General features: G+C 46.1%; 1 protein-coding gene across 1 annotated transcript in view; it reads left to right on the top strand.

The window, feature by feature from the left end:
• The window catches only part of LOC115148330 (5-hydroxytryptamine receptor 5A-like), a 44,554-nt gene that overhangs the window by 8,831 nt on the left and 15,125 nt on the right, over positions 1–20,598 (top strand). Inside the window, exon 2 of the mRNA XM_029690254.1 lies at positions 18,885–19,695. Within this exon, the coding sequence (XP_029546114.1) occupies positions 18,970–19,695 (726 nt within the window). The 5' untranslated portion in view covers positions 18,885–18,969. The remainder of the gene's footprint in view (positions 1–18,884; positions 19,696–20,598) is intronic.

The following is a 20,598-nucleotide window of genomic DNA, read 5'->3' as shown; positions in this document are numbered from 1 at the left end:
TGTAGAGACCAAGGTTGGCATGGTGATGGAGGATGCCTTGCTGGCTAACGGCTGCGCACATGGTGATATTCCCTCCACGATGTCCAGGGACCTTCACAATGGCACGTGGCCAATAATGTTCCATCCCGTTCTTTTGGCTAGGTTAAGCCAGCCTCATCCATGTAAATATAAACGTGCTGAATTGCAGCGGCATCCAGTTCCAAGACTCTCTGAAACAGACAACAAGACAATATGTGACATAGACCTAGAGCAGTCAATATGGTGAGGCACAATACACAGGATGACAGTCCTGTAATGTGTCTATACAGTGCTGATACGATAGTAAATTCACAGTATAGTACTTATTTGCACATATTCATAGCGCTGTTCTTTAACCCTCTCTGGGTTTCGCTCAAATGACGCCCTGTAGACCTGTTTCATCCAGATTCGGTTGTGCTGTAATACACGGTATTGTAGACAAGCCCACCAATGTAGACAAGCCCACCTGGTGAATGTTATTGAATATTGTGTTGTCTGCTATTATTTGGTTCTGGATTTCTTGTAGTCTAATAGTATTGTTTGCCACCACCATGTTCACAATAGCGGTCTCTTGTTCTGGTGTGAAGAGCAGAACTCAACCTGTTCTTCCACCATGGCCTGGCCGTATCTCAGTTCTGCAGAAGATCCACAAATATGATATGATTGGTTACAGTAAGCTAAAATAATACATTTTCTTTCAATATGAAATGACTACTGTAACATTGGCCAACAATCACGGAGTAACACAGGCCTACTGATATGTCAGACTGCAGTATACTACAGTATACATACATAAAGAGCTTAGTGTAGATGGTAGGTAACTTACCGGTTCTCATTTCTGAATGTACGGATGATAGATGCAACCGTGTAGCGGCTCAGGTTGGGCTGAACTCTACCCAGCCTCCCTCATACTCAATCCATGGTTGAGCACATGGTCAACCAATGGGGCCCTGATCTCATCTGAGACATCTGTCCTTCCTCGTCCTCCTCTTCCTCTCACTCCTTCACTTCTAGCTCTTGCTTCATCATTGACTTCCTTTTCCCTCCAAAACAGGAGAGCTCATCTGTGGCCTTTTACAGCGCTAAAGCTCTGATTTCTAAGTGAACAATTCAGCAACTAGTGTTTACACCTGTGAGGAGTGGGTGTTGCCAATTGGTGTATAGAGCTTGGCTTTCCAAAGGGACTAAAGAGATTTTAATTTTTAATGTTGTGCCTAATGTAGAGAACTGTGTGTAGTGTTTTGCAAAAAGTGTGATATAGAATTGAAAACTGAGTGTTAATCAGGAATTGTGCTTGCAATTTTGCAGACTTGGTTTAGAGATTTGGTATATGAGTTTCAGGTTTCGGTGATTGCGTTTCAAGTTCCAATTTTAGTGTGTAAACAATTGAGAAAAACTGTAAGCACATTTTTACTCCTAAACTTCTTTAGGTTTTCCATAACAAAGGGGTTGAATACTTAATGACCCAAGACATTTTAGCTTTTCATTTTAATAAAAAAAAGTAAAAATTCTCAAAACAATTTCACTTTGACATTTATGGGGTAATGTGTGTAGATCATTGACACAAACACTGAATTTAAACCATTTTAAATTCAGGCTGTAACACAACTAAATAACTTAAATGTATGTTATTTATCTTTGTGTAGCATGAGATTAATCAATCAATCAATGTGCATGCAAAAACACAGATAAAAACGATTCTAAAAACTCAACCTGTAGTAGAGCATGCTGGGACATTTGATAACGATAATGATTATGGTAAAAATTTGCCTAACTAGCCTAACTTCTTGAAAACTCGTCTGAGACACATGATATTTGTATAAATCAGGGCTAAAATGTTGCCATGTCCGCACCGCATTAGCCTCAAATGGTCACCTCCAGTGGAGACTGCAGAGGGGAGGATGGCTCAAAATAATGGCTGGAACGGAGCGAATGGAATGGCATCAAACACATGGAAACCACATGGAAACCATGCCATTACCATGAGCCTGTCCTCTCCAATTAAGGTGCCAGCTATCTACTGTGGTCACCTCGTTCAGATAGAGTAAATTTACCTTGTTTCTTTTTTCGTATTCCTCCTGCTGGCTGGCTGAGGCTCGCTTCAGGCTGTCAGTTTTTACTTCACTTTTCAGAGCGTGAAGGCCAGGGTGTGGGGCCGCGGCATAGATGCAAGATGACTTCGGATCAGCAATGTGATTGGTCAATTATCCACATTAAAACATACTAACATAAAACATACTATAGTATACTATTGTATAAATACTATAGTCCACAAAAACACTACAGTATTATTTACTGTTGTGTTGTGGACATGACTGTATTATATAGGGGTCGGCAACAGGCGGCCCGCAGGTCAAAACCGGCCCGGGAGTGATTTATTTTGCCCCCCAAAGTTTTTAGCAAAAAATATATAAATACAAAACTCACTAAAAAGACTAAAATCACCAGGAATTCAGCTAAAAATTTGTTGTATTTAGGAAATCTGTTCAGCAAGTATTTCCATGAATAAAAAAGGAAACAGGTGATCGTGTCTCAATGTAATCAAGGTATGAAATAATTGTTATTTTTACTGTATTTACTGTAGTTTTTTTCTCAAACTGTTGTATTTACTGTAGTATTTTTGTGGACATGTGGTATTATTTACAAAAGTGTTTGGGTTTTATTATCTTTGGAATAACAGTGGGGGCTTTCACCATTGGAAAGTTACAATAGGTCGGCAGGCAGTCTGAATGGATAGTTGAGCGCTTCTGCTCTTTTCTATGACCTGTAGCGACAATGGGGAACTTTGGGACTGGTAGGGCTTCCTGTCCTCTTCTATTCCTCTTCTTCATGTATCGGTCTGGCGAAGGTCAGGTTTGGCAAGGTACAAGGGGGTGGTGGAGTTCTCCTTTATTTTTTCCTCAACTTGATTTTATTAAAACAAAATGTAATGGATTTAAAGTGCAATAAAACCTGCGTTCAGGTTGTTAAAATGTCAGCTTCAATTGCAGTGCCTATCAGCCGGAGTAAGAGTGGATAAAATCACAATAAAATGCATCAGATATGCACTCTAAAATTGTTTTAAAAGTGGTTTTCTTCTGCAGAGTACCCTCAGGTGGTTCAGTGACTTCCTTCCCTCCCTCTCCAGGCACTCCAAGACCACCCTGTGGGGTTGTCTAGAGTGCCTGTACATACAGTTTAAAGTGCACTTGCTTGGTTCTTTTGGTGTTTCTGGAGAAGAGGACACACTGGGTCTTCAGGGGGTTGAGCTTGACCCGGTTCTCGATCTCTGTTAAGCTCCTCTGTCGCTTTTTTACAGCATAGGCAAAGTTTTTGTAGGAGGCCCAATAACAGAGATAATCTGCAAACTGGGCCACTTGTCCCTCTCTTGGGTAATAAACAGTGGAGGACTTGGGCCTCCCGATTGGCACAGCAGTCTAAGGCATCGGAGTGCTTGAGGCATCACTACAGATCCAGGTTCGATCCCGGGCTGTGTCGCAGCAGCCTAAGACTGGGAGACCCATGAGGCGGCGCACAATTGGCCCAGGGTCATCCGGGTTAGGGGAGGATTTTGCCGCGGGATGTCCTTGTCCCATTGCGCTCCAGCGACTCCTGTGGCGGGCTGGGCGCTTGCACGCTGACCTGGTCGCCAGTAGTACAGTGTTTCCTCTGACACATTGGTGTGGCTGGCTTCCTGGTTAAGCGAGCAGTGTGGCTTGGCAGGGTCATGTTTCGGAGGACGCATTGCTCTCGACCTTCGCCACTCCCGACTCCGCACGGGAGTTGCAGCGATGAAACAAGACTGTAACTACCAATTGGATATCATGAAAAAGGGCTAAAAATACTCTCTCACTGAAAGACTGAGGGAGACTGAGCCTCTTCTGAGTGCAGAGGACCCCATGGACCAGAAGAGGGTATCTATTAGCTCAGTGCTTTATCAGGCCCACTCAATTGGCTTCAGAGGTAGGAAACATCAGGACTGGTTTGATGAGAACTCTGACACCATCACAGCCTTACTGGACAATATGCACAAAGTGCACAGGGCTACTCTCAACAGCCCCACATCTGCTACCCTCCGCCAGCAATGGCGTGCATCACACAAGGAAGTGCAAACAATCTTGCATGCTCTGCAGAACGAATGGTAGATGAATAAGGCACAGGATATCCAAATTTATGCAGACAAAAATAAAACGCACAAATTCGGCACCTCAACTAAAGCTATCTATGGCCCTAGAAGTCGTCCATCACCCCCCTGAAAACAGCTGATGGTCTGACTCTCTTGAAGGACCAAAACAAGATCCTGATGAGGTGGGCTGACCACATTGAAGCACTACTCAATCAGCGTTCTCCTACAGACCACTGCATCCTGGAAGAACTGCCTGTCCGTCCACCCATTCAAGACCTCGACCTCGACCAGGTAGGTTACTTCTGCACCAGAACGATTCATCAGTGCATAACTGAGGTTTGAGACCGGGAGATCATCCCCCAACAGTGGAGGGATGCAAATATTGTCACCATCTATAAGAACAAAGATGACAAAGTCTATCTGCAGTAACAGCCGGGGGATATCCCTGGCTAAGGTCCTGGCTAAAATGATGCTACATAGGTTGGTTAACAACATCACAGACGAACTGCTGCTTCAGAAATAGCAGGAGTATGGTCGACATGATATTCACAGCACGGCAACTCCAGGAGAAGTGCCGTTAACAACATCAGGACCTTTTCAGGCCTTTGTCGACCTCTCCAAGGCGTTCGACACTATGAGCAGGGAACTACTATGGGCCATTCTACTCAAATTTGGCTGTCCCTACAAATTTGTCAACATCCTTTGCCAGTTCCATGATGGGATGATGGCCGGGATGGCCTTAGGAGGTCAGGAGTCAGTTCCCTTTGGAGTAAGCATCGGTGTGAGGCAGGGGTGTGTGCTGGCACCTGTACTCTTTAACATCTTCCTCCTATGTGTAACCCAGCTTCTCTACAAGGAGCTTGAGGACAGCTGCGGGGTTGCGGTGGACTTCGGGCTGGATGGAAACCTATTCAACATCAGGAGTCTCCAAACAACCACCAAGGTTTTGACGGAGCGGGTTCTTGAGCTGCCGTATGCTGATGACTGTGCTCTTGAGGCCCATACTCCGGAAGACCTTCAGTCCGTCCTTGTAGCGGCTGTGAGGGTCTATAGCAGGATGGGACTGTCTATCAACACCACCAAGACAGAGGTGGTCTGCCAATGGAGATCCAGCCCTGCACACACCATGCCTGTCTTCACCATTGAACACAAATCATTGCCAATAGTTCCGTCCTTCAAATACCTGGGCACCATCCTCTCAGAGGACTGCAGAATCGACCTCCAAATTCAAAATAGGATCAAGCAAGCATCAGCTGCATTCAGGAAACTCAGACACAGGGTCTTCCAAAACATCTCCACCTCCACACCAGAGTCCCCGTCTATAAAGCCGTCTACATCACCACACTTCATTACAGCTGTGAAGCCTGGGCCACTTACAGTTGCCACAACAAGCAGCTCGAGCGATTCCAAATAAGATGCCTGCAGCGCATCCTGGGAATCACCTGGTGCGACTGTGTGCCCCATACAGAAATACTTGCTAAGGCCAACTGCAAGAGTATGGAGGCCTTGGTCACCCAACACCAACTACGCTGGCTTAGGCATGTCGTTAGAATGTTTCAGGAGCACTTCCATTCAGAAGATCCTGCATGGCCAGCTTCATCTTGGCCGGTGGTCTGCAGGGAGGCAAATGAAGCGCTTCAAGGACCAGCTGAAAACGTCGCTGAAGAAGTGCAACATCAAACCCACAGACCTGGAGGATGCTGCTGCCGACCGTTCCACCTGGCGACAGCTCTGCCAGAGCGGTGTACAGAGGTGAGAGGATGAGAGGAGCACAAAGAAACAGCAAAAATAGCTCAGGAGACATACAACCATGCCTGCCCCCGCCAACACAGACTGCATATGCCCCACCTGCAATAAAGTTTGTGGATTTCAGATTGGACTCTACAGTTACTGTTAACTCAGAACTGGAAGTCATCATCGGATACGATAGACTACCATAACTTAACGTAACATATTGTTTATAAAAGTGATGCCTGTAAAAATGTCAAAATAATAATTTCTATATCCCCATATCACACACTCACAAACTGAAAACATAGTGTATGTACAATTAATTGTTTAGAAATACAGTATGTCTCAAATATCACTTTCATTTGGGATGCCGTTAATATCAGAAGTTACTTTTTGTAGCAGGTTAGGATAACTTTCACAGCAGGTGAAGATAATGAATATAGCAGGTTAGGAGAATTAGGTTAAGGTTAGGAAAATGGTTAGCTAAAATGCTAAAATTCTCTTCAACTCGAATATGCAAGTTTTGACGTCACTTTGACATTAGCGGCATCCCTTCTAGACATGACCCATTTAGAATCGCCGTCACGTCCTGACCAGTATAAGGGGTTATTTGTTATTGTAGTTTGGTCAGGACTTGGCATGGGGTATTTGTTCAGAGTGTTTTGGGGTTTGTTGGGCTATGTGTTTATGTAGAGGGGTGTTTGTTTAGAGTGTTCCGGGAATTTTGGTTATTGTTTTGGTTTTGTATTTCTATGATTTTCTAGGTTGTGTATTTCTTTGTTGGCCGGGTATGGCTCTCAATCAGGAACAGCTGTACATCGTTGTTGCTGATTGGGAGTCATACTTAGGTAGCCCTTTTTTCACCTGTGGTTTGTGGGCAGTTGTTTTTGCACTGCTGTCTGTGTAGCCTGCATTACTGTGCGTTCGTTCGTTTTCTTATTTTGTTTCGTTAAGTGTTTAATAAAAGTTAAAATGAGCACTCAACCCGCTGCGCCTTGGTCCAATATATACGACGACCGTTACAATTGCGGCAAAGTTGCTTCCTTTTTCAGTCACGTCGTTTGCCATGTTGGTGTGGGTCAAACAAAAACACCCTAATGATTGGTTAAAAAAATAGTACCTCCCACAATGCAGGTGATAGCTGCGTGGTGCAGTTTGTGAGAAGCAACTGCACCGACTTGAAGGCGACCAAACATAGGTTATTCAAATTTGAGAATACAATTTACGTAAGCCTAGTATTTTTTATTTAAGTGTGATGTGTGAAGGCCTATACTCATTGAAGCCAATTACAACAATGTTGACTGGCAACACTTATTGAGCATACACGGGATGTTTTTTTTACTGTCGCTTTCTCTCGTTACTGTAGCCTATGCTATTTATTAAACTGTAGTATCAATCCACAATGAACTAGGATGAGAATATTCCATGCCGCCAGCCGAACTGGAGTTGATGACAACAGTAAAGACCGTCAATAACCTACAGAATTTGAGATGGGCACCATCCGAGCCAACTGGGGCAAGGAAACCTCTCGAGCCAGCTAGGATGTGGAAGCCCAACGAACTGGCTAGGCACCCCCGGTTCCATCGGCGGCAGCCCAGAGCCAATGTCACCAGCAACCGGAACGCCAGTACTCCCCGACGCTTGGTATGTAGGCTGCTGCATTCTGTCACATGGATGACGCTGGAGAGACGAAGCAGGTACGAGGAGTAAAACATTTAATGTAGAACGGACATGGAACGAGACAGTAACAGTGTCAGCAAACAAGTAACACATACAAAAAACAATCAATGCAGCAGCGGGGAAGAGAGCAAGGGAACTGACAAATATAGGGGAGGTAATTAACAGGTGATGACTGAGTCCAGGAGAGTCCAATATCGCTGTTGACAAGGGAAGGCAGGAGTGCGTGATGCAGTGCAGCCTGGCACCCTCAAACTCTTGGCAAAGAAGGGATAAGAACGTTGCCAGCCATTATGGCAATGGAACATTTAGAACGAACGACTGGGTCGTAGATACAGACCAAAAAGACTGAACGACTGGGTCGCGTTTCCAGCAACCCTAGACCAGCAAGCTTTGGTAGCAACCCTAGATTTGTGTCGGGACTTTATCTTGTGGAAGGATGAAATAGAATGAATAAATTCATCAAAATAACATTTTGAATGAAAATATGTCAATCATTATTTGAATATGTCTGTAAGCAATTAGATTCAGAATGTACAGTGGCTTGTGAAACTATTCACCCTTTGGCATTTTCCTGATTTGTTGCCTAACAACCTGAAATTAAAAATGGAGTTTTGAGGGGTTTGTATCATTTGATTTACACAACATGCCTACCACTTTGAAGATTATTGTGAAACAGCAAAAAATAAGACAAAAAAACAGAAAACTTGAGCGTGCATACAATGAGGGGAAAAAAGTATTTGATCCCTTGCCGATTTTGTACCTTTGCCCACTGACAAAAAAAATATCAGTCTATAATTTTAATGGTAGGTTTATTTGAACAGTGAGAGACATAATAACAACAACAAAAAATACAGAAAAACGCATGTCAAAAATGTAATAAATTGATTAGCATTTTAATGAGGGAAATAAGTATTTGACCCCTCTGCAAAACATGACTTAGTACTTGGTGGCAAAACCCTTGTTGGCAGTCACAGTGGTCAGAAGTTTCTTGTGGTTGGCCACCAGGTTTGCACACATCTCAGGAGGGTTTTGTCCCACTCCTCTTTGCAAATCTTCTCCAAGTCATTAAGGTTTCGAGGCTGACGTTTGGCATCTCGAACCTTCAGCTCCCTCCACAGATTTTCTATGGGATTAAGGTCTGGAGACTGGCTAGGCCACTCTAGGACCTTAAATGTGCTTCTTCTTGAGCCACTCCTTTGTTGCCTTGGCCGTGTGTTTTGGGTCATTGTCATGCTGGAATACCCATCCACGACCCATTTTCAGTGCCCTGGCTGAGGGAAGAAGGTTCTCACCCAAGATTTGACGGTACATGGCCCCGTCCATCGTCCCTTTGATGCGGTGAAGTTGTCCTGTCCCCTTCGCAGAAAAACACCCCCAAAGCATAATGTTTCCACCTCCATGTTTGACGGTGGGGATGGTGTTCTTGGGGTCATAGGCAGCATTCCTCCTCCTCCAAACACGGCGAGTTGAGTTGATGCCAAAGAGCTCCATTTTGGTCTCATCTGACCACAATACTTTCACCCAGTTGTCCTCTGAATCATTCAGATGTTCATTGGCAAACTTCAGACGGGCATGTATATGTGCTTTCAGTCCTTCATGGCGTGGTGTGTTACCAATTGTTTTCTTGGTGACTATGGTCCCAGCTGCCTTGAGAACAATGACAAGATCCTCCCATGTAGTTCTGGGCTGATTCCTCACCGTTCTCATGATCATTGCAACTCCACGAGGTGAGATCTTGCATGGAGCCCCAGGCCGACGGAGATTGACAGTTATTTTGTGTTTCTTCCATTTGCAAATAATCGCACCAACTGTTGTCACCTTCTCACCAAGCTGCTTGGCGATGGTCTTGTAGCCCATTTCAGCCTTGTGTAGGTCTACAATCTTGTCCCTGACATCCTTGGAGAGCTCTTTGGTCTTGGCCATGGTGGAGAGTCTGGAATCTGAATGATTGATTGCTTCTGTGGACAGGTATTTTATACAGGTAACAAGTTGAGATTAGGAGCACTCCCTTTAAGAGTGTGCTCCTAATCTCAGCTAGTTACCTGTATAAAAGACACCTGGGAGCCAGAAATCTTTCTGATTGAGAGGGGGTCAAATACTTATTTCCCTCATTAAAATGCAAATCAATTTATAACATTTTTGACATGCGTTTTTCAGGATTTCTTTGTTGTTATTCTTTCTTTCACTGTTCAAATAAACCTACCATTAAAATTATAGACTGATCATTTCTTTGTCAGTGGGTAAACGTAGAAAATCAGCAGGGGATCAAATACTTTTTTCCCCCTCACTGTAACTATCCACCCCCCATGTCTTTATAAGCTTGGCACATCTAGCCACTGGGATTTTTTCCCATTCAAGGCAAAACTGCTCCAGCTCCTTCAAGTTGGATGGGTTCCGCTGGTGTACGGTAATCTTTAAATCATACCACAGATTCTCAATTGGATTGAGGTCTGTGCTTTGACTAGGCCATTCCAAAACATTTAGAAATTTCCCCTTAAACCACTCGAGTGTTGCTTTAGCAGTATGCTTAGGGTCATTGTCCTGCTGGAAGGTGAACCTCTGTCCCAGTCTCAAATCTCTGGAAGACTGAAACAGGTTTCCGTCAAGAATTTCCCTGTATTTAGCTCCATCCATCATTCCTTCAATTCTGACCAGTTTCCCAGTCCCTGCCAATGAAAAACATCCCCACAGCATGATGCTGCCACCACCATGCTTCACTGTGGGGATTGTGTTCTCAGGGTGATGAAAGGTGTTGGGTTTACGCCAGACATAGCATTTTCCTTGATGGCCAAAAAGCTACATTTTAGTCTCATCTGACCAGAGTACCTTCATCCATATGTTTAGGGAGTCTCCCACATGCCTTTTGGCGAACACAAAATGTGTTTGCTTATTTTTTTCTTTAAGCAATGGTTTTTTTCTGGCCACTCGTCTGTATATCCCAGCTCTGTAAAGTGTACGGCTTAGTGTTTCTATGGACAGATTCTTCAATCTCCGCTGTGGAGCTTTGCAGCTCCTACAGGGTTATCTTTGGTCTCTTTGTTGCCTCTCTGATTAATGCCCTCCTGCCTGGTCTGTGAGTTTTGGTAGGCAGCACTGTCTTGCAGGTTTGTTGTGGTGCCATATGCTTTCCATTTTTTAATAATGGATTTATTGGTGCTCCGTGGGATGTTCAATGTTTCGGATATTTTTTTATAACCCAACCCTGATCTGTTTGGAGAGCTCCTTGGTCTTCATGCTGTCGCTTGCATGGTGGTGCCCCTTGCTTAGTGGTGTTGCAGACTCTGGGTCCTTTCAGAACAGGTGTATGTATACTGAGATCATGTGACAGATCATGTGACACTTAGATTGCACACAAGTGGACTTTATTTAACAAATTATGTGACTTCTGGAGGTAATAGGTTGCACCAGATCTTATTTAGGTGTCCACGTCCTGACCAGCAGAGGGCGTAATTGTGTTAGTCTTGGTCAGGATGTGACAGGTGTTTTGTGTTTGTTAAATGTTGTGTTGGTGATTGGGACTTCCAATTGAAGGCAGGTGTGTTGAGTTGCCTTTGATTGGAAGTCCTATATAGGTGTGTGTGTTTTTCTTTGGGGTTGTGGGTGGTTGTTTGTGAGCACTGCTTGTTGAGCCTGCCACACTGTAGTTAGTCGTGAGTATCATTTATTGTTTTGTTTTTTTCTGCGGATGCTTTACTCTTTTTGTGAATGAAAAGAATGAGTGTCCATATACCCGCTGCATTTTGGTCTTCCCTGCAACACCACGACATAATTTGTGACAGAACCACCCACCACCAAAGAACCAAGCAGCGGAAAAGGAGGAAGCCACAGGAGGAAAGTTGGAAGCAGCGCACTCGGGAGGTGATGGATTCCTGGTCGCTGGAAATACTGGAGGAGAGGATTGACTGAAAATGGGAGCAATTGCGGGTGCACTGCGACAACCTGCCTGGGAGGCAGGTAGAGCCCGAGAGGCAGCCCCAATAAAAAATTTGGGGGGGGCACAAGGGCTGTTTGGCGGGGCGAGATGGGAGACCCAGGCCAGCTCCCCGTACCCTTTTTGGAAGAAAACACACAGGACAGGTCCCGTGCTTTGGGGTAGGTGCTGTGGTGAGGCCTGGCATTTTCAGGCCGGTAAGCGCAGTACCAGCGCCCCGCATGTGCCAGGGGAGTGTGAGCATCGAGCCTGAAGGGGTGATGCCAACCCTGCGCTCAAGACCGCCAGTGCGCCTCTACGGTCCGGTGTTTCCCGCTAAACGCACTAGCATTTAGGTGCGTGTCTCCAGGCTGGCACGTCCAGTACCAGCCCCACGCATCAGGAGTCTAGTGCGTCAGCCCAGCCTCACCAGTCAAGAGTCACCAGAGCTGCCCGCCAGTCAAAAGTCGCCAGAGCTGCCCGCCAGTCGTAAGTCGCCAGAGCTGCCCGCCAGTCAGGAGTCGCCAGAGCTGCCCGCCAGTCGTAAGTCACCAGAGCCGCCCGCCAGTCGTAAGTCGCCAGAGCCGCCCGCCAGTCGTAAGTCGCCAGAGCCGCCCGCCAGTCGTAAGTCGCCAGAGCCGCCCGCCAGTCAGGAGTCGCCAGAGCCGCCCGCCAGTCAGGAGTCCCCAGAGCCGCCCGCCAGTCAGGAGTCCCCAGAGCCGCCCGCCAGTCAGGAGTCCCCAGAGCCGCCCGCCAGTCAGGAGTCCCCAGAGCCGCCCGCCAGTCAGGAGTCCCCAGAGCCGCCCGCCAGTCAGGAGTCCCCAGAGCCGCCCGCCAGTCAGGAGTCCCCAGAGCCGCCCGCCAGTCAGGAGTCCCCAGAGCCGCCCGCCAGTCAGGAGTCCCCAGAGCCGCCCGCCAGTCAGGAGTCCCCAGAGCCGCCCGCCAGTCAGGAGTCCCCAGAGCCGCCCGCCAGTCAGGAGTCCCCAGAGCCGCCCGCCAGTCAGGAGTCCCCAGAGCCGCCCGCCAGTCAGGAGTCCCCAGAGCCGCCCGCCAGTCAGGAGTCCCCAGAGCCGCCCGCCAGTCAGGAGTCCCCAGAGCCGCCCGCCAGTCAGGAGTCCCCAGAGCCGCCCGCCAGTCAGGAGTCCCCAGAGCCGCCCGCCAGTCAGGAGTCCCCAGAGCCGCCCGCCAGTCAGGAGTCCCCAGAGCCGCCCGCCAGTCAGGAGTCCCCAGAGCCGCCCGCTAGTCAGAAGCCGCCAGAGTGGCCCGACTGCCCGGATCTGCCCGAGTGGCCCGACTGCCCGGATCTGCCCGAGTGGCCCGACTGCCCGGATCTGCCCGAGTGGCCCGACTGCCCGGATCTGCCAGAGTGGCCCGACTGCCCGGAACTGCCAGAGTGGCCCGACTGCCCGGAACTGCCAGAGTGGCCCGACTGCCCGGAACTGCCAGAGTGGCCCGACTGCCCGGAACTGCCAGAGTGGCCCGACTGCCCGGGAATGCCAGAGTGGCCCGACTGCCCGGAACTGCCAGAGTGGCCCGACTGCCCGGAACTGCCAGAGTGGCCCGACTGCCCGGAACTGCCAGAGTGGCCCGACTGCCCGGAACTGCCAGAGTGGCCCGACTGCCCGGAACTGCCAGAGTGGCCCGACTGCCCGGGGCTGCCAGAGTGCCTTGCCTGTACGGAACTGCCAGAGTGGCCCGACTGCCCGGAACTGCCAGAGTGGCCCGACTGCCCGGGGCTGCCAGAGTGCCCTGCCTGTACGGAGCTGCCAGAGTGGCCCATCAGTCAGGATCAGCCCGAGTGGCCCTCCTGTCCTCCGGCCCAGCCCGAGTGGCCCTCCTGTCCTCCGGCCCAGCCCGAGTGGCCCTCCTGTCCTCCTGCCCAGCCCGAGTGGCCCTCCTGTCCTCCGGCCCAGCCCGAGTGGCCCTCCTGTCCTCCGGCCCAGCCCGAGTGGCCCTCCTGTCCTCCTGCCCAGCCCGAGTGGCCCTCCTGTCCTCCGGCCCAGCCCGAGTGGCCCTCCTGTCCTCCGGCCCAGCCCGAGTGGCCCTCCTGCCCTCCGGTCCAGCCCGAGTGGCCCTCCTGCCCTCCGGCCCAGCCCGAGTGGCCCTCCTGCCCTCCGGCCCAGCCCGAGTGGCCCTCCGGCCCAGCCCGAGTGGCCCTCCGGCCCAGCCCGAGTGGCCCTCCTGTTCTCCGGCCCAGCCCGAGTGGCCCTCCTGTCCTCCGGTCCAGCCCGAGTGGTCCGTCTGCCAGGGTCAGCCCAAGTGGCCCGTCTGCCCGGCGCAGCTAGCAGCGCCACCGAAGGTGGAGCAAGGTCCACGTCCTGCACCTGAGCCAACTCCAGGATAGGTGGGTTGGGGAGGGAGGGTGTAGCACAGTGCCGTCGGTGATGGCAGCCACCCTCCCTTCCCTCCCTTATTGTTTAGGGGTTATTGTTTGTTGGTTTTGTTGGGGTATTGGGGATTTTCTTGTGTTTTTCTTTTTTTTAGGTGCATCCCGGGGTCTGCACCTTGAGGGGGGGGTCCTGTCACGTCCTGACCAGCAGAGGGCGTAATTGTGTTAGTCTTGGTCAGGATGTGGCAGGTGGTTTGTGTTTGTTAAATGTTGTGTTGGTGATTGGGACTTCCAATTGAAGGCAGGTGTGTTGAGTTGCCTTTGATTGGAAGTCCTATATAGGTGTGTGTGTTTTTCTTTGGGGTTGTGGGTGGTTGTTTGTGAGCACTGCTTGTTGAGCCTGCCACACTGTTGTTAGTCGTGAGTATCATTTATTGTTTTGTTTTTTCTGCGGATGCTTTACTCCTTTTGTGAATTAAAAGAATGAGTGTCCATATACCCGCTGCATTTTGGTCTTCCCTGCAACACCACGACATCATTTGTGACATTAGGAGCTTCATAACAAAGGGGGTGAATACATATGCATGCACCATTTTTCAGTTTTTTTATTTCTTAGAATTTTTTTAAACAAGTAATATTTTTCATTTCACTTCACCAATTTGGACTATGTTGTGTATGTCCATTACATGAAATCCAAATAAATATCCATTTAAATTACAGGTTGTAATGCAACAAAATAGGAAAAACGCCAAGGGGGATGAATACTTTTGCAAGGCACTGTAGAGGCCAGGTCACAACAAAAACAATGTCTTTACTGGAACGTCTGATATTTTGTCAAATTAAAAATAGAAAAAGTTACAATTTAAACATCTAACATATTTAATTAGATGCATAAGTAATTCAATCAATAAGTTTCAGATTCATACAATCAACATTTTACATTATACAGAGAACAATAGAGATCATATTTCACTAAATTAAATGTAAAGCTTTTGAAATTCTGGTTAAAAATCAGTTTTTTTACTATTTTGTAAATGTTTTATGCAAATAATATATGTAATGTTGTATGCAAATGAAAGTTCTATCATTTATTTGTAATAGAACGTTATTGAAAATGATCAATACTGTGCATGGTTCTCACATTTTTGCAACTGTTTCGGTAGGGACTAGGGTTGAATATTTTCCTGGTATTTAAAAAATGTTCCATCCAGAGAATAAATCACTTTTCTCATGGGTAACCCGATATTTCCCACCAAAACCTGAAGTGTCATTCTAAAGCATTATAAAGGATATAAATATATCTGAATTTGATTAGAGCTTTGATAAGCATGAACATTCCAAAGCTGATGCTACCTGAACCCGATGAGCCATATATTCAATACATTTTATGAGCCCTACATTAATGATTTAATGAGCTTAAGGCCAAAAAAATAAGAAACGATTGTGCAGTTATCCAATACATAAATACCAAAACCTGCCTGTTAGCCTACCTGGATATGACCATTGCTTGCCTGTGACCACGATTCCTGCCTTCTGTGAAGGTGAAATAAACACCTGCCGTGCTCTGCACGTGAATCTACACCTTTTTCTCCCTGAGTATTCATTACACAATTTGCACCACTTCTGTAGAATCACCCATATAGTATTACTCCCAAAGCAACTCTTAAATTATGGAACAGTAGCTAGGTTTCCACCCAATTGGAGACATATTTTAATGTGAATATTCAGTAATCCACATAAAAACAATAAGTGCATTTTCCCACCATAAATTGTACTTTTCTTTGTTTTTAGAAGATGCCACATAAAACAGCACAGAGGACACAGACTTAGAAACAAAATAAAAATGATCCTATACGATACCAGGAACATCTGCAAAAAGACAGGGAGAGATACAGGAAGAAAAAAATTGAAGGGAGAAGTGAAATCTATCTCTGAGCTTACAAGCGAGAACAAAGAAGCAAGAGAAGGCAATGGAAATGCAACCAATGGAATAGAAGACAGACTTTAAAGAGAACAGTTGCAATTGCGACCGACCTATCAGGCAGACACTAGATGACTTGTAGCCAGAACATGAGGCCATCATACCTGCCCCTAACTTACCTGCTCCTGATGAACGCCCTGATACCCCTTCCCCATCATCTGCAACAGGAATGAGAAGTTGAATACTTGCTGTGAGGAAAAATGTTGGAAGAGGTCGCTCAAATACATAGAGATCTTTGCATGACAAATGTCAAACTTGATAAAGCTTAACGGAAAACTGAGAAATACAAAAAAAGGTATGATCAACTGATGAAGAAAATGGAGAGACAATATTCCCCAAAGACAAAATAGAAAATGAAGGGAACTCCGAAGAACTTGAGAAGGATTTTATTGTTTCAAAATGCCATCATTACAGAGTTAAAGCAAAAGTATCGAAAAATGCACGGTGTCAAGGATTTTCAGCAAAAGCAATGAGGGCAAATGAAAACAGGCCAACAAGTATTCAATACTCCAGGAAAAAGCAGTGTAATATAACTAGCACAGCCACAGAAGAGAAAATCACTAGATTCTATGAGCGTGATGAGCGTGATGTCAACAGTAGAGCAACAACAGGGGAAAAGGACACACAAGAAAAAAAAGCAGAAGCACTTCTTGAATGGCACAATTCAAAACCTTTATCAGAATTTTAAGAGGGAATATTCAGAGATTAAAATGTCCTACTATGAATTCTGCAAAATATGTATTTTTTGGGTTGTCAAGCCAACAGTCCAGGATAGGGATACATGCCTCTGCAAAACCCACCTCCGGTTCATGGCAGACAAACTACAGTATCACAAAGTGATCAGCTGCTGCAACAATGAGAACCTAATTAAGTATTTGTGCTGTGAGAACCTGAAGAAAGAGTGTTCACACAGTGTTCCCTTTGCCAAGCAAAAGAGCTTAAAACATCTGACTTTGATGCTGGTGAGCAGACATGGTGGTTTGAGTGGAAAAACAAAGCTGAAGAGAGAGAGAAAAGGAAAAACAAAGGGGGAAACATGGATAAGTTCACTGTACATTTGACAGTTAAAGAAAGGTGTGTGGCACATAGAGAGAATTAAACGAGAATCTGCGGAAAGAGATCATCGTGCATATTGACCCCCCCCCACATTCTGAAATTGCATTTTTGTCCCCCCCAGTTCTATCATTGGAATGTGGTACAAAATGAGGCAACGGTGGGGTTTAGGACCATGCAGATGGGTAGGCTGTTTGGAGTGTTTAAAACAAATTCTAATCATTATTTCCCCCTCACTTCTAAAACCAAAGTTGAGCCCCTGAGAGAACTACCTGTGTAAATACACCAGTGAAATCCAGGCAGTTCACTTTGGTGATTCTCACAAGCAGGTGACCCTCCACACCTGTGTTGGATATACCACAAATTATACTGTTTCACTTTGCTCACTGAGCTCTTCTATGCGGATGACCCCTCTGCAATCTGGGCTCATCTCTCAAAAACACTGGCCTACTTCCTTGAGCTCTGCCCATCGGCTACTTTTTGAATCTTATTTTGTCTTAAATTAATGAAATGTTTAACAATGGTTGTTGTTCAAAATGTTTGCAAGAAAATATTGTTTTCATCCGTTTTTTGTTTTTTACATAGATGTCAATTCCACCACACCTTGTCATTTCCACCCCACCCATATCTTTCGAGGTAAATTAGTATATTATGTATAATTACATTGATTGATTTGTTTTAGATAGGGAAATCATAAGGTGGTTATCATAATCTCACAAAAAGGTTGGGTGGTATAATAAATACATGTTTTCAGCTGTCACAAAGGCAAGTTTATACATTCAGGCGTAGTGTTGAATTATTAATTTCAGGAACACCTTAAAAAGCACTTGGTCGAAGAACATTCAGAAATCTCTTCCAATACACATTCCTGTGAGCATCAGAGGTGAACCAGTTGCATACACAGCTCGAGCAAGACATTCATCAGCAATTCTCTGACTACGTTCCTCCATTTAGTAAAAAAAAACTCTGATACCAAAAGGACCATGAGCTGCTGCTATCGATATGGTGTCTGATTCATCATTTTCACTTCAAATAGAAGTAGAGGGACTTTTGTCAGAGGTTGCTTGTTGTGAGCGCTGAGGGAACTTTATGCACTTGGCCAGATGATTCTGCATCTTTGTTGCATTCTTCACATATGATTTGGCACAGTATTTGCACATTTACACAGCTTTTCCTTCTACATTAGCTGCAGTGAAATGTCTCCACACATCATAAAGCGCCCGTGGTATTTTCCTGTAAAGATTAGATTTTTTTGGTAAAAAAACCCAAATACAATTCCATGTACAGATAAATAGTTAAGCAGTTAAACAACTCATTTGTAAGATAAATGTTTTAAAATTAAACATGTATGGAAACAGGTGAATTAACACTCCTCGGTTAGCAGGCTCAAGCAAGCTAAAACCCACATGGTAGCAAAAACGAACTAGCAGAAATTCTTAACAAGTTAGAAATTATTTAAGCACACTTTCTGTAGGCTACTATTTACTAGTTAACAAAAAATAATGTATATCATATAAAATATATTCACCCCACCCGGTATTGTAATCAAAACATACCAGAAAGCATGTAGTCCTTGGCTCAGACAGTGTAGTAGTGTGGGCTCAATACCATCTCATTAGTGTGCAAGATCTTGAGAATCAGCTGTACATGTGATGGAAGAGTGCACTGCACATATGATGGAAAAATGCACTGTGCATGCAGAGGATTGCAATTCCGTTGAATTGGGGATAATTTAACCAAGATATGCCACAAGACCTAGAATTGCCTTATGTGTATACCACAAAAAAAGGTTCACTGTTATAAGCTAACTTTTTTGATGAATTTAAGCAAAATTCCCCAAATTCCCAGGCTTAACTTCCCATGGAAAATTTCCCAAAAAATTCTGGGAATTTCCCGGAAAGTTTCGGACCCTTTGTAATCCTAGTTGGTGTAGACTGCATTCACGGTAAACGCTGCATATGTCGGTTCAATCTGAAATTACCTTTACATTTCTATCACACAATTTGTAACTCTTCAGCGATACAGACTGAATAGAGCCCCTAATAAGCTTCTTCTTCTATCTCTCTCTACACTGCAGGATATCAGAAGCCTTCCCTGTGACAGACCTGTCTGACCATATTCAGCCAGCTGGGCTGTGTGACCACTGCTGAACACTGTTGAACATGACTGAGCCCAACATGAGCCTAGTGACCGCCAACATCAGCGGGGCCGGTAGCGACAACCTGGGGTATGGAGCAGGGAACTTCTACCGTCCATTTTCGGTGTTCAGCGTGCTAACCCTCACCCTGCTTGCCATGCTGGTGGTGGCCACCTTTGTTTGGAACCTCCTGGTTCTCCTCACCATCCTGAGGGTGCGGACCTTCCACCGTGTGCCCCACAACTTGGTGGCTTCCATGGCCATTTCGGACGTGATGGTGGCTGCCCTGGTCATGCCGCTGAGCCTGGTTCACGAGCTCAATGGGCGGCTGTGGAAGCTGGGCCGCGTGCTCTGCCAAGTGTGGATCTCCTTCGACGTGCTCTGCTGCACGGCCAGCATCTGGAACGTGACCGCCATCGCCCTGGACCGCTACTGGTCCATCACCAGACACTTGGAGTACACACTCAAGACTCGCAAGAGGATCTCAAATGTGATGATCGTGCTCACCTGGCTGCTGTCCTCAGTCATCTCCCTGTCACCACTGTTCGGCTGGGGGGAGACCTACTCAGAGGAGGGCATGGAGTGCCAGGTGAGCCAGGCACCCTCCTACACCATCTTCTCCACCTTCGGAGCATTCTACCTGCCGCTGTGCGTGGTGCTCTTCGTCTACTGGAAGATCTACAAGGCGGCCAAGTTCCGCATCGGCTCGCGCAAGACCAACACCATCACGCCTATGGCTGAGGTGATTGAGGTACTTTTGTTACCATAGTCTTACCCCGTGCCAGGCGGGTAAAACTGGTTCGAATTACATTTAAAAAAAAAATTCCAACCAGTTTTTGATTGTAATTATTTATTTTTCAACTAATTTTGCCTTCTGGATGGTTGGTTGTTTCATGTGGGATCCACATGATGAACTACCAGTAGGCTAGCATGGCATTAATAATCAGATGATTCCATTACCTTATTATTACTTTGACACACTCGTAAAGCTCCTCTGGCATTTTTGACAGACATTATCAACCCTGATCAGTCTTCAGATAAGGGTTGCACATTCAAATACGATCTGAATAATTATCTGAATATACCTCAGTTATATCAGTGTCATTATAGCTTTCTCATATCTGTCCCTGAGGTGCATATCACATTGTTATCGACTGATGAGGATATGCTGTTGCTCTCATATCGGTTGCTGGGCAATTAGTAGAAAACCATGTCATCACCACAATACATTATGAACTGTGTTCTGATGGTGTTGTGATGGTGCTGCAGGATGTGTATCGTTCTCTGACGCTTGTGTGTACTGTATCTCATACTCAACAGATCAATTCACATGGAGGCATGTACACATGTATGTTTGTAAATAGGCCCACACACATGCACATCCACACACACAAATACGCACACACACACACACACACAAATACACACACACACAGAGGGTGGGAGATAATGTGTTCCCCACACAGACGGACATTTAATCCATGGCGTTTAATCCAGGGAAGAAACAAGAAGCAGTGGCAAGTGAAGATGCGGCTGTTATTAATGGCAGTAGGCACAGTGGCCTATAAATACCCAGCATGTTCAACAAGGCTCGGGGTCACTGTACCGTCCTCACCACAGCAGCTCTCTCTAATCAGCAAGGCCCCTGGCATAG

The sequence above is a fragment of the Salmo trutta genome, chromosome 2, assembly GCF_901001165.1.
Source record: "Salmo trutta chromosome 2, fSalTru1.1, whole genome shotgun sequence".
In the NCBI taxonomy this organism is placed as follows: Eukaryota; Metazoa; Chordata; class Actinopteri; order Salmoniformes; family Salmonidae; genus Salmo; species Salmo trutta.
The sequence above is the reverse complement of the archived record's forward strand: the minus strand, read 5'-3'. Positions and strand labels throughout refer to the sequence as shown.